The sequence below is a fragment of the Scyliorhinus torazame genome, chromosome 18, assembly GCF_047496885.1.
Source record: "Scyliorhinus torazame isolate Kashiwa2021f chromosome 18, sScyTor2.1, whole genome shotgun sequence".
Lineage (NCBI taxonomy): Eukaryota > Metazoa > Chordata > Chondrichthyes > Carcharhiniformes > Scyliorhinidae > Scyliorhinus > Scyliorhinus torazame.
The window spans coordinates 151,401,035-151,426,822 of NC_092724.1; the positions used below are offsets into that span (position 1 = coordinate 151,401,035).

Genomic DNA, 25,788 nt, shown 5'->3' on the forward strand with positions numbered 1-25,788 from the left:
TAACGAGCGGGGAGGCCGCGCATGCGCGCACGCGGCTTGCCGCCTACCGGGGAGAAGTGTGCTTTTAACAATGGCGGCGGCGTCGGAGGGAGAGAGTCAGGAGCTGCTTCTTCGGCAGTGGGAGAGGTACGCTAAGCGATGCCGGCCTTTTTTCGTTGTTTTGAAGAGTTTCGGGGCGGGGCAATCACTTGGAGAGGAATGGCCGCAGCCACTCGCCTCAAACTTCACCTGGCCGCACTGCATCCTGGGCGCTGTAGGCTGCTGCCCCCCCCCCCCGGGGAACTACAACCCCCAGAATGCCGCGCGGCAGCAACCTGCTTTGGCTACATCTCCAGCAGACCAGCTGCTCCCTGTGGTAGCTAGTTCCATATTCTCAACAACAGATATTTCTTCTGATTTCCCTGCTTAATTTTTCTTTGTTGACTATTTTAAATTGATGATCTCTAGTTTTGCCCTTTCCCGTAAGTAGAAAAGTCACTTTTACTTTTTGACTTGATGTGGGAGGTGGCGGAAATTAACTCAGCAATATTCCTTAAACAAAATAGTATTTATCAATTGATGCTTTGGAGGGAACCAAGACTTAAGTAATTGAGCACAGGTTTTGTTCACCTGTCTGATCCAGAGCATTTCTACAGCTGATGGGCTGCATTGGAAACTTGACTTCCAGATTTGCAGCAGTGGTTGGTAAAGTTACTCATCAATCAGGGATCGTCCATGTGTCAGACTCCCCCCCCCCCCCCCCCCATTACCTCCTTTCTCGCTAACCTAGTGTGAAGGGAGGTTTGTTTGTTGGTGTTAGTCTGTTTTGTTTGTTGGTGCCAGTGGCGACACCAGGAATGTGGAGAGGACAACTCAAACTCGGGCATTTAAATAAAGCGCTTCCGATCAATTCCCGGAAACGCGTGCTGGCCGCCCAGAAGCCCGAAGCTCCCCGTGGCAACCACCAAGACTTTTGATGGCTGCCTGCCTGAATGGAGAGAGGGACAGAGGAATGGGTGATGGACAGGAGCGAGGGGAGCAGATCGTCAGCACAAACAAGCAAAGTCTCAAACTATTAGTATTACACATCATAACCGTATGGAATGCTGAAATGTTGAGGCTAGTTTGCTAATTGCTTCACGCATAACACATAAACAAAACCCAAAAGCCGTCTGATTTGGTTTTAAAAGTTATGAGAGTTAGGTCACAAGGATCGCCACTGTCTAAAACATGTGGAACGAAGGTGGTTGATGGCCCTGCCTTTTCAAATGTTCATTTCAGAGTTGGTTATTTCTAAAGCACACAAATTGAAGACTTCTCACAACTCAAGCAGTGAAGAAGATGATGTGACGGTTCCATCCTATTCATGTATTTGTCAAGATGCCCCTTGAACGTCACTATCGTCCCTGCTTCCACCACCACCTCCGGCAGCGAGTTCCAGGCACCCACTACCCTCTGTGTAAAAACACTTGCCTCGTACATCTCCTCTAAACCTTGCCCCTCGCACCTTAAACCTATGCCCCCTAGTAATTGACCCCTCTACCCTGGGGAAAAGCCTCTGACTATCCACTCGGACTATGCCCCTCATAATTTCATAGACCTCTATCAGGTCGCCCCTCAACCTTTTTCGTTCCAGTGAGAACAAACCAAGTTTATTCAACCTCTCCTCATAGCTAATGCCCTCCATACCAGGCAACATCCTGGTAAATCACTTCTGCACCCTCTCTAAAGCCTCCACATCCTTCTGGTAGTGTGGCGACCAGAATTGAACACTACACTCCAAGTGTAGCTTAACTAAGGTTCCATACAGTTACAACATGACTTGCCAATTTTTATACTCAATGCCCCGGCCAATGAAGGCAAGCATGCCGTATGAAAAGAAATGAAAATCGCTTATTGTCACAAGTAGGCTTCAAATGAAGTTACTGTGAAAAGCCCCTAGTCGCCACATTCTGGCGCCTGTTCATGGAGGCTGGTACGGTAATTGAACCGTGCTGCTGGCGTAAAAAAACTCATTTTATTGAAACTTGTATCAAAGTAGGTTACAGCAAATAAACATCCCGGGAAACATTCTTCCCAACAATCAACTATACAGTTTGTATAGATTTTCCTCCTTGTTCACCCCCCCCCCCCCCCCCCTGCGACGAACAGCTCCTCAAACATGGTCACAAACATCTCCCACCTTTTCTCAAACTCGCCTGCTGAGCCCCTTAACTCATACTTTATCTTCTCTAACCACAGGAAGTTGTACAGGTCACCCAACCATGCTGCTACCCCTGGTGGCGATGCCGACCGCCACTCCAGCAAAATTCGTCGCCGTGCAATCAGAGAGGCGGAGGCCAAGACATCGGCCTACCTCCTGTCCATGAGCTCCGGCTTCTCTGAAACCCCAAATATCACCACCAATGGGTCCTGGTCTACTCCCTCCTCCACTATCCTGGCTAAGACCGCCCAGAATCTTCCCAATTTTTCACAACCCCAAAACATGTGCGTATGATTCGCAGGCCCCCGCCCACACCTTTCACACTCCTCTGCTACCCCCTGAAAGAACCCACTCAATCTTGCCCGAGTCATATGCACCCTGTGCACCACCTTAAACTGTATCAGGCTCATCCTTGCACAAGAGGAGGTCCCGTTTACCCTTCACAGTGCCTCATTCCATACTCCACAATTGATCTCCATTCCCAACTCCACTTCCCATTTCTCCTTGATTTTCACCACCCGCTCGCCTCGCTGCTCCCCCAGCCACTTAAAAAGATCCCCAATTCTTCCCTCCCCTTCCACATCCGGAAGCAGCAGTCGCTCCAGCAGGATGTATCCCGGCAACCTAGGGAACCCCTTCCAGACCTTTTGTGCAAAATCCCTAACCTGTAAATGCCTGAACTACTGGCATGCCTTCTTGACTACCTTCTCCACCTGTGTTGCCCATTTCAGTGACCTGTGGACCTGTACACCAAGATCTCTCTGACTGTCAATACTCTTGAAGGTTCTACCATTCACTGTATATTCCTTACCTCCATTAGACCTTCCAAAATGCATTACCTCACATTTGTCCGGATTAAACTCCATCTGCCATCTCTCCGCCCAAGTCTCCAAACGATCTAAATCCTGCTGTATCCTCTGACAGTCCTCATCGCTATCCGCAATTCCACCAACCTTTGTGTCGTCCGCAAACTTACTAATCAGACCAGTTACATTTTCCTCCAAATCATTGATATATACTACAAACAGCAAAGGTCCCAGCACTGAACCCTGCGGAACACCACTAGTCACAGCCCTCCAATCAGAAAAGCACCCTTCCATTGCTGCTACTCTGCCTTCTATGACCTAGCCAGTTCTGTATCCATCTTGCCAGCTCACCTCTGATCCCGTGTGACTGCACCTTTTGTACCAGATGGTGAAATGTGAGCCACTGGATTGTCATAAAAATTAATCTCGTTCATTAATGTATTTTAGAGAAGGAAATCTCCGTCCTTACCTGGTCTAAATCCTAAAATAATGCCCACTAACTTGCAAAAATACTCCCGAGGTCACATGAATACCATCACTTTCCTCCTGATGGAGTGTACGCACTCACGTACATATATAGATTTCAGCGCCACCATTTCTTTTCTTTCAGCTTCAGCTGCCACATGGAGCATGCTTAGTCGCGTTCTGTGAATGCTGTACTGTGATACTGTTGCTGGCTTTTGCTGGTTAATTGCCTGAGTGAGGGCTGCCTTGTCCTGATGAGAAGCAAAGGCAACGTCGAGTTATTTGAATTCATCCCTCTGCATACGAGTCTGATATTTTTGTTTTCAAACATGGCACCACGCATAGAACAGAGGCTAAGCGCAGGCGTGTTGCTACAGGGACTGGAGAGCACTATTGCTGGACTTCGTGTGTTGACATATAGTAGCATTGGCCCACCGGTTTTGACAGGTTTCTAAATTCACCTTTTAATAATAGATTTGGGGGAGGCTGTGGCATAGTGGTAGTGTCATCAGATGAGTTATCAGAGGCACAGGCTCATGCTCTGGTGAAATGAAAACAAAAAGTGCTGGAAAAACTCAGCCAGTCTGGCAGCATCTGTGGAGAGCGAACAGAGTTAATGGCTTGTAACCTCCTAGCTCCCCAGCGTTGGGTTTGGGGGTGGTGGTTTGGGCGAAGAAATGCTCCAGGGAACCCTCCTTGGAAGTTCCCAGGTAACGTGGCAATTATCCAGAAACGCTAATTTCCCCTTGAGGGAAGGAAATCTGCCATCCATGGTCTGGCCGACATGTAATTCCAAATCCACAGCACTGTGGTTGGCTCTTAACTGCCCTCTGGCCTATCAAGCCACTTAGTTCAAGGGCAATGAGGGAAGGGCAACAAATGCTGGCCTTTCAGTGACACCCACATGCCATGAAACAATTTTTTTTAAATGGAATTTGTTATTCTGAAATATTCATGGTTTTGCTGTGATTCTTCAATACTGACCTTGACTTCCCTCTAACAGGCGACAGGTAGAGCTGAAGCAGCAAATGATTGACCATGACACTGAGGACTGGCAAAACAATGAGGTCTTTGAAGGGTTAGAGCGCATCGGTGGTATGGATTTATCTTACATCAAGGGAGATGAAGTCAACGCTTGTGCCTCATTAGTGGTTCTCAGTTATCCTGATCTTAAGGTAAAATCAGACACTTGAAAAAACTAACTGATTGATATATAAAAGTGACACGAGGTGTACGTAAAGAACACTCTCCTTCTCTTTGGTAAACAAAATAGATGGCACGGTGGCTATACAGCGCCAGGGACCTGGGTTCGATTCCCGGTTTGGGTCACTGTCTGTGCGGAGTCTGCACGTTCTCCCCGTGTCTGCGTGGGTTTCCTCCGGGTGCTCCGGTTTCCTACCACAGGTCCCGAAAGACGTGCTTGTTAGGTGAATTGGACGTTCTGAATTCCCCCTTGGTGTACCCGAATAGGTGCCGGAATGTGGTGACTAGGGGCTTTTCACAGAAACTTCATTGCAGTGTTAATGTAAGCCTACCTGTGACAATAATAAAGATTATTATAACTTGCAACAGCAGCTCGCTTTTTACAGCAACAGAACAACAAAGACACTTCACAGAGGAGTAGACGGTGAGGCAGTAGAGATTTACAGGAATTTAGTAAAGATGAGAAGAACAGTCATGGTCTTAAGGAGACCTTTTGAACGTGGGGAAGGAATTGTGGAAGATTGGAGTTCAGGGAGAGAAGCAGAGTGAAGGGCAGAGAGTGCTCAAAGCTCTGCCATTGCTCTGGGAGTCATAGGAAGTCCAGTTCACAAAGGACACCAATCTGAAGGACAGTGTCCCCGAGCCGAAAAAGACCCATTTCACTGTACATTTAAATAGCTTTGCAATTTTCACCGTTTAGCACGGTGATGAATGTCTTGTGTTTGCTGTGACCACAAGGTGGAGTATTTACAATATTTTACCTCAGTAAGGATTGGAATCAGGAACACAGTGTGCACAGTTCCAACACAACAATCTCAAAGCAGTTTTAGGTTAGTCATGCAAAACGTTGGGTCCTAATTGTGCAGCAGCACCCAAATACAGTCTGTTATAGCAGCAGTCTATTGCCCAAGGACTGCATAAATGATCGTATTTTTCAGATGGTGGGGGTCTCGCTTTCCACCATTCGATGAGCCCACCGACTCCAGAGTGTCCCACAGCAGTGTCATGCTCGAATGAGCGGCTGCAGACGGGACTTCCTCCCCTAACTTGGATTGAAGTCCTGCAATCGAGCTCTTCAGTCCCTGTCGCAACAAGTTTGCAGTGAATGGAACAAATACAGGAGGACGCCTGAGACTTCAGTCCAGGCATCAAAGGCCCAGGTAGGTTCAAGGGGTTCCCAGGATAGGGAAGGCCTGGGGGGGTGGGGGAAGGATGGCATGAAGGGGTGGTCAGGGTTTCAGAGAAGAGGCCTGGGGGTGGAGTGACCGGGTCTTAAAAGGGCAGAGGGGGTGCCCGACTGCAGAAGGGTCTTCCCGCCCTGGAACTAATTCTGTTTAATTTCAGCCTTCCCATAACCTGAGTTCAATCCACCCACCAGCCTGAAAATTGAGGTTGTGCGGGAAACTACCCTTAAGTGGCCAATTGAGCAAGGACGGGCTTCCCGTCCAAGAGCTTGCCCACCAGAGTTTAAAATTACTGTGTGGTTGGGGCTGACGGGAACACGGAGGGGAACCCATGCCTTCAACTTCACGCAGCCCCCCTCAGTGGAGGAGTATAAAGTTCTGGCCATTTTAATTTTATAGAACATTTTACAGCTGTATTTTAAAGAATGCAGAAGGACTGACAGCTTCTAAGAGATGCTAAGTGTGAGATTGATGGTCTGAAAGTGTGTATGTGTGAATGGGTCACATTTTTAATTCAAATAGAGACCTGCTCACTCCATTTTGAACATATATTTCTAACATTAGCTGCCTTGCTGATCGTCTGTAAATCAAGGCAACGATAAAAATACTTGCAGGTGACAGCTCTTAATCCCACGTTTACCCATTCCCACGTTTACCCATTCCCACGTTTACCCATTCCCACGTTTACCCATTCCCACGTTTACCCATTCCCACGTTTACCCATTCCCACGTTTACCCATTCCCACGTTTACCCATTCCCACGGGCATACAGCGGCCCTGTTAGCTTGCCCTGCCAGTACCAGAAAATGTTCTCCAATAAGTCAATTGAACAGGATCGTGGACAAGCTAACAGAATTGGACAGCATGTTGTTATTTCTCTGTGCTTCCTTAGATATGACAAGGGAGGAGTATATGCGAGTGATTCAGGAAAGGTAGGAAGGAAGATGATGAAAAGTATGAGGCGCGATTCCGCGGGCATGAAACCAAGTCCGCTTGCGGGTGTGTTTGGCGGGGTGTTTCCCGGCGGCTGCAGCGTTGAGATTCACCCCCGCTGTTAACCGGCATTTGCCATGTGGAGTTTCCCCTTGCCGAGGCTGCACTTTAGTTGATTTCCTGCACTGGCGAGTTGAACTCACCAGCAGGATTGGCTCCTTGCAGATTGGGACGCCGCTTTGAGAGACTGCCTTGATCACTACACCCACTCCCTTCTGGTTTCCCTCCCCCTGCATCCCCCCTAATACGCAAGGTCCCTGGACCTGACCCGTGGCAGTGCAATGCCATGGGCACCCTGGCAATGACAGGGTGACGCTGCCAGGGTGCCTAGGTGACACTATCAGGTTTACTGTGCCAGGGTGCCACCATGCCCTTTCCCTGACCACCTGGGGGGTCTGTAATGCCCTCCGATTACCCCCCGCCCCCTCGTCCGTCACGCCTGGTCCATGGCCCATTTGCCAGGCGGAGTGAGTCGGGTGACTCGCGATCGGCTCTGCGCGGAGCCTGATTTGGGGCTCAAGCGGGATTTACCCGCGAAGCTCGGCGCAAGACGGTGGCTGAATCACGCCCATAAATATCTGGCAAAGAACCAGGTTTAAAAAAGATCTATATGCAAGCATCAGTATTAAACAAAAATGTTATGATTAGTATTCTGTTCCTTGGAAAGGAAATAATTCATTTCAAAGATTCAGATGCAAGCAGAGCAAGCCAAGTCGCTGTTATTACTGTGACTGCATTGGTCAAATATCATGAAAATTGTGTTTTATTTCTTCAAGATCAGTAGGGCCGACATTTACAACTGGTGCCGATATCACAATAACATGAAACATTTACTTTGGTTTTTCATTGCTATACTTGTGAATCTTTTAAATCTGCAGTTTCATCTTAGCCAGCAGCAGATGGCATCACATGTAGAAATGTTGAACAGTTCATATATTTTCAGTGTTTTTCCTAACCCGTCTCCATGGAAACTATTCGTTCCAATTTCTGCTTCAGATGCATTAATTCCAAAATAGACACTGATCTCTATTTGTAAATGTTACAGTTAAGTTATTATGCACCTTTTTTCCTATTTCATGCTAACCAATGATAAAGTGCAGAGCAGATTCTAAGCAAGCTCTCGGTAAATATTTCAATCACTCCTCCGGCAAGGTATTTGGAGATTTATTTTTAATTACAGTCAATGAGTAGCTGGAAAACAGAAAAAATGTTAACATGTTGGAAGAGGAAAGACAAGCTGTGATGATTGGTTGAGGCTTTCACACCCTGACCGGACCTTTCCCTGTACGGATACGCTGCTGTATATTTTCAGCCTTTACTACTTTTATTTCAGATTTCAAACATTTGTTGTTCCGCTTTTTACCTCTTTAGATTTTAAAGATTATATAAAACCACAAGAAAAAGAGCAGTTTTTCTTTTCATGCTGTGACATCTATATGGTGATATCTATACGGTGACATCTATACGGTGTCAAAGGTTGCCAGCATCCTGCGGGACATTGAAACTCCAGCTTGAGATGCCATACCTAAACCAGCCAGAATGCATCATATATACCAGCAACATACCCGTCATAGCATCCCGGACACAGGAGAGCGTGCACTTATCTTCTTCTACATGCTGTTGCTCAGTACTGCAAAGATAATTAATTTTTAAAAGGGGAAATAATAAAACAAGAGATGTCTGTGTTTTCAATGCTGCAAGGATCCTTAAGGTACCAACTGTGCTGGCCACCATCTGCTGCATTCAGGTGATCGTGTTTTCAATATTTTCATATTTTAAACCTCTCTCTGGGAGACTAATAAAATAACCTGTGTGTTGTGAGATAAAATACAGCAGGAATGGCATTGGTTCGTAAACTCAGGACTCAGCTAATATGTCCGTTTTTTTCCTCAGGTTGTCTATGAGGAATGCCAGATGGTTTGTCTGAACGCTCCTTATATCCCAGGATTTCTGGCATTTCGGGAGACACCTTTCCTGGAAGAAGCTGTGAGACGACTACAGGACAAGGACCCCAGTCTTCTCCCTCAGGTAAAAATATCAGAGCATCCTTGCAATTGTGGGAATGGCCCAGGTCATCTGATGCTGTCCATTATTCACTCTACCTGTTTGCTATTTTACCTTTGCACCTTCCAATGCGAGATCCAACAGTGCGGTTGGGGAAAGTAGTCGGAAGACAAATTTACAAGCATAATTCCAGAGCAACCACGCTCCTTTTTCTCATCATGAACTGGATTCATGCACCTTATGGTCTTAAATGAAGACAGACCTTAAGACCATTGACTTGGATTGACCAACACTGCTCAACCTCCCCTCACTGAGTGCAAATAACCCTCACTCCCAACCCATTAACAATGCTTCACACCCACTCGCCCCCTCCTGACCGTCGGAGTGTGTTCATCCCCCTCCATCACCTCTCAACATTTTCATCCCACCTCTTATCCTCCGGACAATGTTTGCCACCCGATTGTGTTCAGCCTGACAGTATTCACCCCACTCCGTCACCTCTCAACAGTGTTCACCCCACCTCCTTTTACCACCTGACAATGCTCACCCTCCAACAGTATTCAGCCCCTACAATGCACCCCCCAACATCTCTGAACAGCGTTCAACCCCTTCCCTCACCCCCAGCAGTGTTCACCCCTTTCTCTCACCCCCCCCTTCCCTCAAGCCCGACAATGTTCAAACCCCCAAAGCTTTTACCCACTTCCCTCATCCCCAGACAATGATCACTCCTCCTCACCCTACCAATATTCAACCGGGGGAGGGGGGTCCAGCATCAGTCAAGACAGGAGCCAGGGATTCGGGAAGGTGAGTCAGGAAAGTGGATACGCGAGGAGGTGATCACTATCTGGGTGTGCGCTGAACATTACTGGGAGGACAGGTATGGGATGTAAGCTGAGGGTAAACATTGCTGGGAGTCTCTGTCGAGGGGGGTGAACGTTGCTGGAAGGAGATGGGGGTGAATGTTGCTGGTGGGGGGGTGGGGGGGGGGTGCGGAGGGGGTGAAGACTGCCTGGGTTGGAAGCTTCTAGTTTACCCCGCAGATGGAAACATGTTCCTAGTACCTACCCTATCGGATCCCCTCAGGATTTTGTATGTTTTATAAGGACCCTGAAGAATCCAGCACGAGTTTTAAGGATACAAAATAATAACGTTTATTTATTATAACAATATATACATAACAGTAGCAGTAACTTCCCTTGCTACCTTCTCCTTCCTCCTGGTTCCTGGACTGGTCAGCTTATTTATAGTAGGAGTTTCTCCGCCCCCCTCATTGGGGAAGTTCATACTCCCATAGGATTGTGGGATAGTCATTAGTCCCCAGCCAATCGTCAGTAGGCAGGTTATAACATCCCTCCCCCCCAAAGTCCAAGGAATCCACCGTAGGCCCTGGCGAAGGAAGGCGTCGAACTCGTTTGGCCGCAGGCCGGACGCCATTTGCACGCGGCGCTGGATCAGGCGGCGTATAACGAGACGGAGACCGGCGCTTCCGTGATGAACGGAATGTTGTACATCCTCGGCCTGTGGACCCGAGGATTCCCCCTCTGATGCATCCTGTGTCTCCATCTCAGAGTCAGAGTCTGCTGCCTCCATCATGTCAGCGTCTCTATCCCCATTCGGTCCTGTCACGACCTGCGCAGGCTTCGAGTGAGGCACCAGTGGAAGATTGTGAGGACTACCTTCCCTTGTTTCTGGTCTTTGCCGCTGTTGAACTGAGCTCCGGGGGCGGGGAATCTTTTGCGGGGATGATCTTCTGGACCGGACGTGGTCTACATGTTTTCGCTGGAGACGACCCTGGGCTTGCACTTGGTACGATATAGGGCCTGTTTGGCGGAAGATTACACCAGGAACCCATTGGGCACCACCAGCAAAATTCCGCACGAATACTGGGTCACCGGGCGCAAACTGCCGAATCGGACGATGCCGAGACAATCCCGGTGCCTGCCGTTCTTGTGTGCGGCGTACTTTTGCGCCAATGTCCGGGAAGACCATACTAAGGCGGGTGCGAAGTCTCCGGCCCATTAGTTCTGCGGGAGCTACCCCAGTCACTGTATGGGGGATGGTCCTGTACGTAAACAAAAACCGAGCCAGTCTCGTGTCCATTGACCTGGAAGACTGCTTCTTTAGGCCTCTTTTGAATGTTTGCACTGCACGCTCTGCCAACCCATTTGAAGCCGGGTGGTAAGGGGCAGTGCGGATATGGCGGATGCCGTTCGTCTTTGTAAACCTAGCAAACTCCTCACTCGTGAATGGAGTGCCATTATCCGTGACTAACACCTCGGGGAGGCCATGCGTGCTAAATGATAAACGCATTTTTTCAATTGTTGCGCAGGACGTTGTCCCCTGCATCTTATGCACCTCCAGCCATTTGGACTGGGCGTCAATTAGTAGAAGGAACATGGATCCCTGAAAAGGGCCTGCGAAATCTGCATGTAAGCGTGCCCAAGGCCGCCCTGGCCATTCCCAGTGATGTAGGGGCGCGGCCGGCGGAAGCTTCTGATGCTCCTGGCAAATGGAGCAGTTTTGGGCCACCTTCTCAATGTCGGTGTCGAGGCCTGGCCACCAGGCATAACTCCGGGCCAACATTTTCATCTTGGTCACGCCCGGATGCCCATTGTGCAAGTCTGATGATATCAGCTCCTGGCCTTTTTCCGGGACAATCACACGCGTCCCCCACAAGAGGGTGCCGTCTTCCACGCTGAACCCTGACAGCTTGGAGGAAAATGCCGGCAACTTGCCTGGGAGATGTCTATGCTGCCCACCATACAGGACTATGTGCCGAACCTTTGACAGGACTGGCTCCGTCTGGGTCCACTCACGGATCTGTGATGCCGTGACAGGCAAGGTGTCCATAAAATTTAGGGTTGCGACCACCTCACCGGTCGTGGGGGTCGACATGGGGCCGGTTGATAAAGGCAATCGGCTCAGTGCGTCGGCATTTGCTATCTGCGTACCTGGTTTGTGCTCCAGAGAATACTCATATGCAGCAAGCAACAAAGCCCAGCGCTGGATCCGTGCAGAAGCAATGGGCGGTATTGGCTTATCCTCTCTGAAGAGTCCCAGCAGGGGCTTATGACCAGTCACGATAGTGAAATGGCGGCCGTACACATTCTGGTGGAAGCGTTTCACCGCGAAAACCACTGCCAGGCCCCCCTCCTCGATCTGCGCGTACTTTTTCTCCGCTGCAGTCAATGTGCGGGAGGCGAAAGCTATCGGTCGCTCGGCCCCGTTTATTTTCCCCAAACCAGGCTGGAATACCTCTGGGTATCGTCCTAGCACCTCAGTCAACCCTCCAGAAACTGTTTGGAGGATGTGCTGCCATTGCAACCGCAAATGGCGCAACCAGTCCCGACCCAACAGGCTAGGCCCATGGCCACGCACTACGATAAGTGGGAAACGCCCCTCCTGGCGTCCATAGACAACAGGGGTCATTGTAGTTTCTGCAATGTCCAGTGGTTCCCCCGTGTAGGTGGCCAACCTGGCCTGTGAGTCAGTTAATGTAAGGGTCTGTATACCCTGCTTGATGCGGTCGAATGTCCTCTGGGCGATCACGGAGACCGCTGCGCCGGTATCCAACTCCATCTCCAGCGGGTGGCCATTGACCCGTACTGTCACTTTAATGGGGGCCACACGGGGAGCTGCCACACAATGCAGCTGCAGGCAGTCGTCCTCCGTCTCCATGTCCTCAGGAGTGGTCGCCGCAGGTTCATCCACATGGAAGGTACGGCCTCTGGGCTGGTCCCAGTTACGGCCCCTGGGCTGGTCCCAGTTTCGGTCGGAACGTCGGCGCCTCTGGCGTCCCCAGCACCGCCGTCCGCGACGGGGTCGGCGCCTACAAGTCTGACACGGACATGGCTCCTCATCCATTGGCTCTGGAGAAGGCTCCCTTCGGGGAGGAATGTCCGATGGCCACTGGCGTCGGTCTGGTCGTTGCCTCGCCCAAGGTACCGCAGGAGTGACGTTTTTGGGCGGAAAGGGTTGCGCCCCAAGGCATGCACTTCCATTCCCTGTAGCTCCTGTACTCCTCGCTCTGCGCTCTCTCGGGACAAGACTATTTGTATTGCCTGTTGAAAAGTCAATGTTGGCTCCGCTAACAACTTTCTCCGGGTGGCCGCATTGTTAATACCGCAAACCAAACGGTCGCGTAACATATCTGACAAGGTCTCACCATAGTCACAGTATTCCGCAATCCCGCGTAGCCTGGATAAAAAATCGGCAAGGGATTCTCCAGGGGTCCTCTCAGCGGTATTAAACCGGTAACGCTGGACTATCGTGGACGGGGTTGGGTTAAAGTGTTGCCCCACTATATTCACAAGTTCGTCAAACGTTTTGGTGTCCGGCGCAGCTGGGTACGTAAGGCTCCTAATCGCCCCAAACGTATGCGGGCCGCAGGCGGTGAGCAATATGACCACCTGGCGCTTGTTTTCAGTGATATTGTTTGCCCGGAAATAGTAACGCATCCGTTGTGTGTACTGGTTCCAGCTTTCCAGCGCAGCATCAAAAACATCCAAACGTCCGTACAGAGGCATGGTATAATAGAAAACAACTTCCAACCTGTATCCAACAAAAATCCAGGGAGGTGACTTCAGCAGTGTAGACAGCTATTCACTTTTACCTTCGTCGCCAGTTTTGTAAGGGCCCCGAAGAATCCAGGACGAGTTTTAAGGATACAAAATAATAACGTTTATTTACTATAACAATATATACATAACAGTAGCAGTAACTTCCCTTGCTACCTTCTCCTTCCTCCTGGTTCCTGGACTGGTCAGCTTATTTATAGTAGGAGTTTCTCCGCCCCCCTCATTGGGGAAGTTCATACTCCCATACGATTGTGGGATAGTCATTAGTCCCCAGCCAATCGTCAGTAGGCAGGTTATAACAGTATGTTTCAATAAAATCACCTCTAATTTTTCTAAACTCCAATGGGTCTAGGCCTACCCCAGAATTATAGAATCCCTGCAGTGCAGAAGGAGGTCATTTGGCCCATCAAGTCTGCACCGACCCTCCGAAAAAGCACCCCGCCCTTTTCCCGCAACCCCACCTAACCTGCGCATCTTTGGACTGTGGGAGGAAACCGGAGCACCCGGAGGAAACCCACGCAGACACGGGGAGAACGTGCAAACTCCACACAGGCAGTCGCCAAAGGCCAGAATTGAACCTGGGTCCCTGGTGCTGTGAAGCAGTTGTGCTAACCACTGTGCCACTGTACCGCTAACCTGTTCAACCGTTCTTAATAAGACAAGGCCCTGATTCCAGGAATGAGCCAAACACCGGAAATTGTCTGGCTTTAATCTCATTAACATTATACCTTAATTTCCGGGATACTGAAGCTCTATCACATACATTATTAAGATGACTGGTCCGTTCAATGCTTTATAAGGTAGTCAGCACCGTCAAGTCAAAATTTTAAAAACAAAAATTGAATTTCTTTCACTTTAGTGCCCATAAGTCCTTAAACATTTGGAATTACCACTAAACCTTTTCTTAATTTAGATTCAAAATGTTAATTAGGAAGTTATTCAGGAATGTGTAATTTTTCCCTGTCAATTTCATGCATCTATTGATTCTAAATTAATCTTCCAAAAATAAAAATTCGCTGGGCAGCACGGTGGCGCAGTGGGTTAGCCCTGCTGTCGCACGGCGCCGAGGTCCCAGGTTCGATCCCTGCTCTGGGTCACTGTCCATGTGGAGTTTGCACATTCTCCCTGTGTTTGCGTGGGTTTCGCCCCCACAACCCAAAGATGTGCAGGGTAGGTGAGTTGGACACGCTAAATTGTCCCTTAATTGGAAAAAATGAATTGGGTACTCTTTTAAAAAAAATTTTTTTATAGTTTGGAGAGTTCCAGGAACACGTTCAAATTCACAGAAGCGGTTGGCATCTTTGCAATCTGTATTTCAGCAGCATGGAATTTTTTCAGTGTCCTCTTGTCAATGGCAATAGTTCTAATGTAATTAAGGGCGGAATTCTCCTAACCAGCCAGTGGCAGGTTTGGTGGCAGGCGGGCACGATGAATCTGGCGAGAGCCAAAGCACCGGGATCTCACCAGCGTAAAATCCGTTGCAATTCTCCCAATGATGGGTTAGGAATGAGTCGCTCTTCTCGCTGGCAGGTGGCGCAAATGCCATTTGCAGCTCATGAATGCTCACTAAACAGCTGCCCGTTGGCATCTCGATATTCCTTTGAATCCTGCATGATGCCAGCAGGAAATTACGTCGGCGTCAAGCCTGATTGCTCATGGGTGGCGTGCACATGTCAGTTCGCAGTTCACCAGAGACGTCGGGATGACCGTGCTGCCCCTGACGCACTGTTCACCACTCTGCCGGTGCCGAGCGTTCCCTTCCCTCCATCTCCGTGCCGAGCTGGTGCTCGTGGACAGCACCGCGCTGCTGGACCCATGGACTCGCCTGTGTCTCCACTACTGCCCCTGGGGTTGGGGAATACAGGGGACTCATTCACACACCAGTGTCTATCTGGACAGCAGTGTGCTAGAGGACTCGTGCAACCACGGCAACAAAGGTTTGAAGTTCGACTGGGGGTGAGGTGCCCTAACAGACAAGGGTGGGCAATGTGAAAGGAGGGCTGTGCAAAAGGGGGTGGGGTGGGGAGGAGGACGGGTGAAGGCTCACGATGGCATGCAGAAAGGCAAGGAGGTGGATGGAGCAGAGGAACAATGTACGGTAGCGGGACGACCGAGGGGGGAAGGAATCTGGGCCCCAAGGCTGCGTGGAAAGCTCACAGACAAGTGGATCATTTACTGGAAGGGGATGCAAACTCCAGATGTGGTGGATAGAGGTCAAGGAGGGGCATGGGCTCCTCGCAGATGATGGGGCGGGGGGGGGGTTGAATCGCTGAACAGTCTTCCTTGGAGGCTGCTAGCTTTTTCCCTCTGGTGTGCTGGCATCCTGCACGGTCTGGTAAAGACGGGTGGACTGGAGAGAGTGACGTGAGTGTGCTGGACTGGTGTTTAAAGAAGACGCCGGGACCTTCAAACCCATCAGCTGCCGTGGCACCAGGAGAGTGTGAGGGGAACCCGCCTGTACATAATTAACGCTCTTCCAAGCGCAGAATCTGGTGCAGGATCCCATTATTCAGGTCGGTGGGGCAGGTGCCGCAGGAGCCACCCACCACGCACTTAGTCTCAAACTGGAAGAATTCCATCCTCCTGTGCAACAAGGATGCACACAGTAACTGCTCTGAGTCCTCACGGATAATAGACTTTAGTGGGGTCAACTTAGATTGTAAATAGACTTGGAGTCAATCTGTTGAACCAAAATCCTTTATAATGAACAAAACCGTTACTTGTGAGCAAACTGAAACTTGGGTGCTCTTTCCAGGGGCCGGTGCAGACTTGGTGGGCTGAATTTCCTCCTCCTGCAGTGTTACTTCTATGATCTATGACAACTTGTCCTGTGAATCTCTGATAAGATCAACATTTACCATTGGGAAAGGTTGGTAGAAAATAATGGAAAGTGAATCCAACGACAGTAATGGAATTGAAGTGTTTACGCAATGTGATAAAATATAGGGAGAAAGCTTGAGCAGTTGATGAATGAAACCTAAAATTAGATTAGTGCCTTCAAGTCACCAAGAGCAATTTTTATTATCTATAACAAATGAGCATGATAGAACATACAGTGCAGAAGGAGGCCATTCAGCCCATTGAGTCTGCACCAACTCACTTAAGCCCTGACTTCCACCCTATCCCCGTAACCCAATAACCCCTCCTAATCTTTTTGGTCACTAAGGGCAATTTATCATGGCCAATCCACCTAACCTGCACGTCTTTGGACTATGGGAGGAAACCGGAGCACCCGGAGGAAACTCACGCAGACACAGGGAGAACGTGCAGACTCCGCACAGACAGTGACCCAGTGGGGAATCGAACCTGGGACCCTGGCGCTGTGAAGCCACAGTGCTATCCACTTGTACTGCCTAAATGATAGTGACTTTTTTGGTTGAACTTCACTTTCTTGGTGATGTGGGGTGGTCCAGCAGTCTATTTGTTTGATGTGAATGTTTTATGATGCTGTTTGAAGATGAAAATAATGACATGTGACAGAAGGCTATTATTGATAGTGTGACATAGGGCTGACAGTGTACTGAACCCTATGAGAAGACCTGCTGTACTACCACATTATTTTTCATAGTATGTATCACAGGTAAAATCATTATTATCACACATATTACAATATGAGGGGCAGCACGGTAGCATGGTGGTTAGCACAATTGCTTCACAGCTCCAGGGTCCCAGGTTCGATTCCGGCTTGGGTCACTGTCTGTGCGGAGTTTGCACGTTCTCCCCGTGTGTGCGTGGGTTTCCTCCGGGTTCTCCGGTTTCCTCCCACAGTCCAAAGATGTGCGGGTTAGGTGGATTGGCCATGCTAAATTGCCCATAGTGTCCAAAATTGCCCGTAGGGTGGGGTTACTGGGTTATGGGGATTAGGTGGGGTTACTGGGTTATGGGGATAGGGTGGAGGTTTGGACCTTCGGTAGGGTGCTCTTTCCAAGAGCCGGTGCAGACTCGATGGGCCGAATGGCCTCCTTCTGCACTGTAAATTCTATGTCTATGTCTATAATACAGCGTTGCAAGGCATGAAGATTTCATGTGATCAAATGATAACAAAAATCATCGGAATTTTAAAAGTAAAATAGGGTTCCAAAGGGAGTAATGAACTGTTTAAAAAGAGCTTAAATGTGCAACATAAATTCTAGTTAAACTTATTGAAGCTCACCAGGTTTGAAGTTTGCAAGCTTATAGCTTGCAGCTTTTTTTATGGCTGTTAATATAACATTGCAGCAGTCCCGTGTCAAATCTGTTTAATTAACATTATTTATTAATATTCAGGTTATTTTTGCAGATGGAAATGGAATCTTGCACCACCGAGGTAAGCAGCCCCACCTTTTGTGAATATGTGTTAGCTATTTGCACATCATTTATATTGTGGCGCCACCTTTAAGAGCATCCATCAGAGCATTAACCTTACCAGGCTAATGATTCGACCATTATGCAGATTTTAAACAAATTTCATCACTGAAATTTTCCTCGCACTGACAGTGGGTTTCTCTCAAACGTGAACATGTTGGTGCCTGTGTAAGTGTCATATTCGCATATCTGTAAAATATGAGGTGTTATCCTATTAATTTAAAAACGAGTAATGATATCTTCTGCCAAGCTTGCCAATATGTTTCCATTATCCTCTGCATGCTGGAACTCATCAATCTGTTTGTGCCTTTAATCAGTCCCTATTTCAGAACGGTCATTAGTAGTTCTCCCATGATCTTGCTCACTGATACCCCAGAGCTAGAAGCCCAGTTCCTGTTGTTTCGAGCAGTCTTCCTTGTATATCCCAGAATTTCCACTTGTGCTTTGGAGCATTCGGCCTTAAGTCAGATCTAGAATCATAGAATCCCTACAGTGCAGAAGGAGGCCATTTGGTCCATCGGATCTGCACCGACTCTCTGAAAGAGCACCCTACCTTGGCCCAGTCCCCCACACTATCCCTGAGACCCAGTAACCCCACCTAACGTTTTGGACACCTAAGGGACAAATTCGCATGGCCATACCAGCTATAACCAGCACATCTTTGGGCTGTGGGAGGAAACCGGAGCACCCGGCGGAAACCCGCGCAGACACGGGAGAACGTACAATGACCCAAGGCTGGAATTGAACCCGGGTCCCTGGTGCTGTGAGGCAGCAGTACAATGTGGTACCCCTGTGCTACCCCTAGACAATCTAGTGTTTCCTTGAATGATTCTGAGCCCAGGAAATGGGGTAGGGAGGGGGGGGGGGGGGGGAATAATACATTGGACTGGCAGGTTGCATGTTAGTACTTATTGTTCCACCTGCTTAAGGAGTTACATGAGCGACCTGTTGAGTTACAAATGACAGTGTTGTTCCCTACCCACTCAAATTGGAGGCCGGTTCGAATTGGGGCTTGAAATGAGACTTATTGTCACTTATAAAAGATGTGCAGTGACACGGAGGAGAAACTATCAATTACGTTTTCGGGAATGGGCGAAAATTTTGTTAGAATGCGATTGAAGAGAAAATTGAAAGGATTTTCACAAGTGTGGTGAACAGCAAAGCAAAAAAAAAACCAATCAGCAACACAAAAAACATTGAGCATGAGGAAAATCGCTAACCGCTAAAAGAAGAAAGGTGCTCACCACTCTGCACGAGGGAAAACCAAAGATTAAGCTCAGTAATTTAAAACAGTTTAATTGAACGTGTGGCAAATTTACAGTTACTACCTATAAGTAGACCCTCAGGAGGGATTCAGTTTATGGCAGCCCATGTTGCACCCTTAAAATAGATGTGAGAGGGCTTTGGATCTTACATTACAATCTGTCACACCCAATCTGGACCACAAGTGCACAAACCCAGGCAATTACTTAGTCCAGAGTGCCCGCCTGCCTGAAACAGGTGTTAGACTCCTTAAATGTACAAATTAGGCTCCTGGAATGTCGTAAGACCGCAAATATTGAATTATGGCGCAAGGGATGTAGAATTGGGCAGCACTTGTTTCCTCAGCTGTAGCCGGCCGTGAGCAACCTAACCAATTTACTGAATTAAAAATAAAGCATTATTCACTGGGCCCTCGCTTTTTCAACTGGAATGTTGAGCCAAGTGAGATGTGTGCGTTTTCCCAATAGACACTCCGGTTACACTTCCAATGCGTTAAGAAGGTGCTACTTGCCCGTAATTGGTTGACTGCATCAGGACAGCAAATAAAAGTACGAGCTCTCCCTGCCTTTATCGTCACAACAGCATCAACACAACTGTTTCCGATGAAATCTTAAACGATTGACATCTGAAAAATATGTGTGAACGTAACAGGAATTAATTCACTTTGAGCCTGATGTTTTTTTTTTAAACTCGCACTAAAAAAAGCAAAAGTGGCATTTGTTGTTTTGCCGTTTGTACATTTTACACTTCGGCCAAAATTTTCTCGCACCTGGTGTGATGGACTGGGGTGTCGGTGAGCCGGCATAACAGTGGTGGAATGCGTCAGGATGGGTGCCTGACATGTTATAACCACTGTGGAGGTTTCCCAGTGGCAACTGGGTTGCACAGAGACCATGCTCATTGGCAGCAGGCAGGCAATTGAGCTGGTTAAAGAGATTTCGGAAACTTTCGGAGCTTCCAGATTGTTTCAGGGGCAGAAGTGAAGAACGGAGCTTCGGAGCCTCACTGCTGGGATGTGGGAGCTCAGCGGCAGGTCAGTGTTGGCTGCCTTTGGCAGCCATTACAAACAGCAGTGTTGTGGTACAGGGAGGGTGTGGGAGGGGACGAGCTTGAGGTTGGGTAAACCTGGAAGACACCTCGGAGGTATAGAAATTCACGGGTCACCTTGAGGTGCATCTTATGTATGCACAGGAAGGGAGGCATAAAGAGTGAGCACTGCAAATTGCAATGGGCTTCATCTCCTCTAGCAGCTACCATTTCACTATGACCATTCTTGTTTAGCCTCCCTTGCTGGTGGCACAATGGTTAGCACCGGTGCCTCACAGGGACCCAGGTGCGGTTCCGACATTGGGTGACTATCTGCGTGGAGTTTGCACCCTCTCCCAGTGTCTGAGTGGGTTTCCTCCGGGTGATCATAGAATCACTACAGTGCAGAAGGAGGCCATTTGGCCCATCAGTACCGCACCGACCCTCGGAAAGAGAGCCCTACAAAGGCCCAATCCCCCACCCTATCCCCGTAACCCCAACTAGGGGCAATTTAGCATAGCCAATCCACCTGACCTGCACAACTTTGGACTGTGGGGGGAACTAGTGCACCCGGAGGAAACCCACAAAGACACGGGGAGAATGTGCAAACTCCACAAAGGCAGTTACCCAAGGTCAGAATCGAACCTCCGGCCTCGGGCGCTGTGAGGCAGCAGTGATAACTACTGTGCTGCCCTGTGCACCAGTTTCCTCCGTGGTTTAACCATGCTAGCTTGCCCCTTAGTGTTCAAATATGTGCTGGTTAAATGAGGTTACTGTGATGGGGCGGGGGAGTGGGCCTAGGTAAGATGCTCTGTCAGAGGATTGGTTTATGGATTCTATGGATAAGAGTTCTGCCACCCTTCAAATATGGCGCCTGCTCCCTGTTATTGGCCAGCTCCCACACTTGTCAGCCATTCATTAGAAGATCCAATTAAATTCACTTTCTTCTTCCGCCATGCGACCACACTGTCCTCGTTGCATTCCTCACTGGTGATCAAATTCTACCCTGGTGACCAAATTGCACTCTAGTGACCAAATTCCACTCTATCAGATTTTTTATTGTCCAATGAGAATTTGGCATCCGCATGTTGTTTTTGTATATTTTTATGGATTTTCTGAAATACCTTGAGTTTCTCCAAAAGTTATTCTTTGTAAGTACATAAAATTAAGAATTAAAATGAAGAGTGCAGGAGCAACACCAAATGAGGTGTCAACCTGGTGAAGCTACAACACAGGAGGACTCCTTGTGTGCCAAACAGCATAAGCAACAAGTGACAGACAGAGCTAAGCGATTCCACAGAGAATGTATCAGACCTAAGATCTGCAGTCCTGCCACATCCAGCTGTGAGTGATGGTGGACAATGAAACAACTCATTGGAGGAGGAGGAGGCTCCGCAAATATCCCTGCCCTCAATGATGGGGGAGCCCAGCACATCTGTATAAAGGAAAAAGCTGAAGTATTTGCAACAAAGTTCAGCCAGAAGTGCCAAGTGGATGATCCATCTCGATCTCCGGAGGTCCCCAACATCACAGATGTCAGTCTCCAGCCAATATGGTTCACTCCAGATGATATCAAGAAACGGTTGAAGGCACTGGATACTGCAAAGTTAATGGGCCCTGAAAATATTTCCTGACCTTAGTACTGAAGACTTGTACTCCAGAACTTGCTGCACCCCTCGCCAAACTGTTCCAGTATTCTACAACACTGGCATCTACCTTGCAATGTGAAAAATTACCCAGATGTGTCCTGTACACAAACAGGACAAATCCAACCCATCCAATCAGTCTACTCCATCATCAACAAAGTGAGGAAGGAGTCATCAACACTGCTATCAAGTGGCACTTGCTCAGCAATAATCTGCTCACGGAAGCTCTGTTTGGGTTCCGCCTGGGTCACCTCAGCCCCTGACCTCATTACAGCCTTGGTTGAAACATGGACAAAAGAGCTGAATGCCAGAGATGAGGTGAGAGTGACTGCTGTTGATATCAAGGCAGCATTTGACCGAGTGTGGCATCAAGGAGCCCCAGCAAAACTGGGGTCAATGGGAATCAGGGGGGGAAATGTCTCTGCTGCTTGGAGTCATACCTGGCACAAAGAACGATGATTGTGGTGGTTGGAGGTCAATCATCTCAGCTTCAGGACATCACTTCAGGAGCTCCGCAGGGTAAAGTGCCCTGGGCCCAACCATCTTCAGCTGCTTCATCAATGACCTCCCTTCCATCATAAGGTCAGAAGTGGCGATGTTTGCGGATTATTGCACAATGTTCAGCACCATTCACGACTTCTCAGATAATGAAGCAGTCCATGTCCAAATGCAGCAAAATCTAGACAATATCCAGGCTTGCGCTGACAAGTTAAATTCCCGCCACACAAGTGCCAGGCAATGACCATCTCCTACAAGAAAGGATCTAACCATTGTCCCTTGGCATTCAATGGCATTACCATTGCTGAATCCCCATCCGTCAACATCCTGGGGGGTTACCATTGATCAGAAATTGAACTGGTCTAGCCATATTAATACTGTGGCTACCAGAGCAGGTCAAAGGCTTGGAATCCTACGGCAAGTAACTCACCTCCCGACCCCGCAAAGCCTGTCCACCATCTACAAGGCACAAGTCAGGAGTGTAATGGAATATTCTCCACTTGCCTGGATGAGGGCAACTCCAACACTCAAGAGGCTCGACACCATCCTGGACAAAGCAGCCTGCTTGATTGCTCCCCCTTCCACAAACATTCAATCCCTCCACCACCGACGAACAGGGCAGTCATGTTACCATCTACGAGATGCACTGCAAGAACTCGCCAAGGTTCCTTAGGCAGTACCTTTGAAACCAGCGACCCCTACCATCTAGAAGGACAAGAGCAGCATATACCTGAGAACCTCACCACCTGGAGGTTCCCCTCCAAGTCACTCACCACCCTGACTTGGAAATATATCACCTGTCACTGTCGCTGGCTCAAAATCCTGGAACTCCCTCCCTATCAGCACTGTGGGTGTACCTACACCTCCGGGACTGCAGCAATTTAGAAGGCAACTCATCACCACCTTCTGAAGGGCAACTGGGGATGGGCAATAAATGCTGGGCCCAACCAGGAACGCCCACACCCTGTAAATGAATTTTTAGAAAGCATACAGGCTTCTCCTTATTCCTCACACAGCAATCTCTGCTAAAACATGTCGGATGAAGCTAAATGTTTCCCCTTTTAAAGAGGAGGCAGAAATTGTGGCGCATTCTCATCTTGTACCTCAATAAAACATTGGCGGAGTACCAGGAGATGATTACCAATCTGCTGTTGTCATCACAGAATAATGTATGTGAGAAAGAGACTTAACAGAAGGGGAAAATCATTTCAAAATGGGACTGTGAACAAGAAGCTCAAGCTGAATGTTTGGGGAAGCTTACTTTATTTTTCCAAATTCGGCACGGTAGCACAGTGGGTAGCACAGTTGCTTCACAGCTCCAGGGTCCCAGGTTCAATTCCCGGCTTGGGTCACTGTCTGTGCGGAGTCTGCACGTTCTCTCTGCGTCTGCGTGGGTTTCCTCCGGGTGCCGAGTCCGGTTTCCTCCCACAAGTCCCAAAAGACGTGCTGTTAGATAATTTGGACATTGTAAATTCTGCCTGTGTACGGAATGTGGTGACTAGGGGCTTTTCACAATAACTTCATTGCAGTGTTAACGTATGCCTACTTGTGACAATAAAGATTATTATTAAAAAACATGTAAGAGGGAGACTTTTTCTACTAGTCCAAACGTTTCTGCTTAACGGAGAAGGAAAGCCTAGTGACAATGGTTTTTGTTTGGAATGGGTTTTTTCAAATATTTAATATTTAAAAAAATGTAAGTTTTGTATCTCCGCCTTTGTCGAGCTGTTCTGGTGACATTCCCTCTGAAACCAGGATTTCAGTTCAGTTAAGGAGCCAATTCAAAAACCACCTGTACCTGGGAAACCACTATTTTGGATGGTTGAACTCGACGGAACCGATAAAATTGATCTGTTTTTAAAATATCAAAGATCATTCTTTTTTTTTAAATTTAGGTAACCCAATTCATTTTTTCCAATTGAGGGGAAATTTAGCGTGTTCAATCCACCTACCTTGCACATCTTTGGGTTGTGGGGGCGAAAGCCACGCAAACACGGGGAAAACGTGCAAACTCCACGTGGACAGTGACCCAGAGCCGGGATCGAACCTGGGACCTCGGCGCCGTGAGGCAGCAGCGCTAACCACTGCACCACCGTGCTGCCCTATCAAAGATCTTTCTTGAAGGTTTTTTTTTGTTGCAATATATAAAATGAGAGGGTTCTTCGAAAAGAGAAACCACACCCCTTGGATTTTCCTTCTGTGCCCCCCTATAATTGTAAGAGTCGGAATTTATTCTCTGTTTCTCATGAGAATGGATGTTTGGCTGCGAGCAAAAGGCCACAATGACTCAACCTCCTGCCATATGTTTTGGGCCACAGCGACTCAATTTACACACGCAAACCCAAGTTGATTCACCTTCCATTTGCTCTGACTGTTCACCCCCTGGGGGCCACCTGATCCTTTCTGTCAAGACCTATCATGACGTAACTTCACTGGCCTGACTTTTAATACATTTGCAATTTGTTGATGCTGAGAGGTGTGAATTGATGCATTTTGGTGGAAGGAACGGAAGAAACAATGTAAATAATTTTTAAAGCGTAGGAACTGAGACCTAAACTTGCATAAATCTTTGAAGGAACCGGGGCAAGTCAAGTGTATTTGAAATAAGCGTAGTGAAAGAAGGTTCACTCACCTGATGAAGGAGCAGCTCTCCGAAAGCTAGTGATTCCAAATAACCCTGTTGGACTTTAACCTGGTGTTGCAAGACTTCTTACTGTGCTCACCCCAGTCCAACACCGGCATCTCCACATCTTAGATATGGTGGCAAGGAGATTTGACAGTGTGACACCTGGACAGGGTTGAGATTTGGAGTTGTTGTTCTCGGAGCAGAGAAACTAGTGGAGGTGATCAGAATGTTCAACGGTTTTGATTGAATAGACGAGGAGAAGCTGTTTCTAGTGGCCGAAGGATCGTTAACCAGTGGATGCAAATTTTAGGTAATTGGCAAAAAAAAACCATAGCCAACGTGAAGCGAATCCTTTTACACAGTGAATTGATATGTTCTGTTACGCGGAGGGCAGCACGTGGCGCAGTGGTTAGCATTGCTGCCTACGACGCTGAGGACCCGGGTTTGAATCCCGGCCCTGGGTCACTGTCCGTGTGGAGTTTGCGCATTCCCCCCCGTGTCTGCGTGTGTCCCACCCCCACAACCCAAAAGATGGGCAGCACGGTAGCACATGTGGATAGCACTGTGGTTTCACAGCGCCAGGGTCCCAGGTTTGATTCCCGGCTGGGTCACTGTCTGGGCGGAGTCTGCACGTTCTCCCCCTGTCTGCGTGGGTTTCCTCCGGGTGCCCCGGTTTCCTCCCACAGTCCAAAGACGTGCAGGTTAGGTGAATTGGCCATGATAAATTGCCCTTAGTGACCAAAAAGGTTAGGAGGGGTTATTGGGATAGGGTGGAAGTGAGGGCTTAAGTGGGTTGGAGAAGACTCGATGGGCCGAATGGCCTCTTTCTGCACTGTATGTTCTATGTGCAGGATAGGTGGATTGTCTAAATTGCCCCTTAATTGGAAAAACAAATAATTGGGTACTCTAAATTTATACTTAAAAACATTTTTTAAAATGTTTTGTTACGCCTGAAAGGGTAGCGGAATATT

The 25,788-nt window shown here is 48.3% G+C and overlaps 1 protein-coding gene across 10 annotated transcripts in view; it reads left to right on the forward strand.

The window, feature by feature from the left end:
* LOC140395622 (endonuclease V-like) overlaps nucleotides 1-25,788 on the forward strand; it is a 123,537-nt gene continuing 97,749 nt past the window's right edge. For 9 of the 10 annotated variants that reach the window (XM_072483607.1, XM_072483608.1, XM_072483613.1 and 6 more), the window contains exons 1-4: nucleotides 1-126; nucleotides 4,457-4,628; nucleotides 8,727-8,861; nucleotides 17,681-17,720. In XM_072483607.1, coding sequence (XP_072339708.1) covers nucleotides 71-126; nucleotides 4,457-4,628; nucleotides 8,727-8,861; nucleotides 17,681-17,720 — 403 coding nt within the window. In that variant the 5' untranslated portion in view covers nucleotides 1-70. The remainder of the gene's footprint in view (nucleotides 127-4,456; nucleotides 4,629-8,726; nucleotides 8,862-17,680; nucleotides 17,721-25,788) is intronic. The other variant, XM_072483616.1, reaches the window with a different exon arrangement.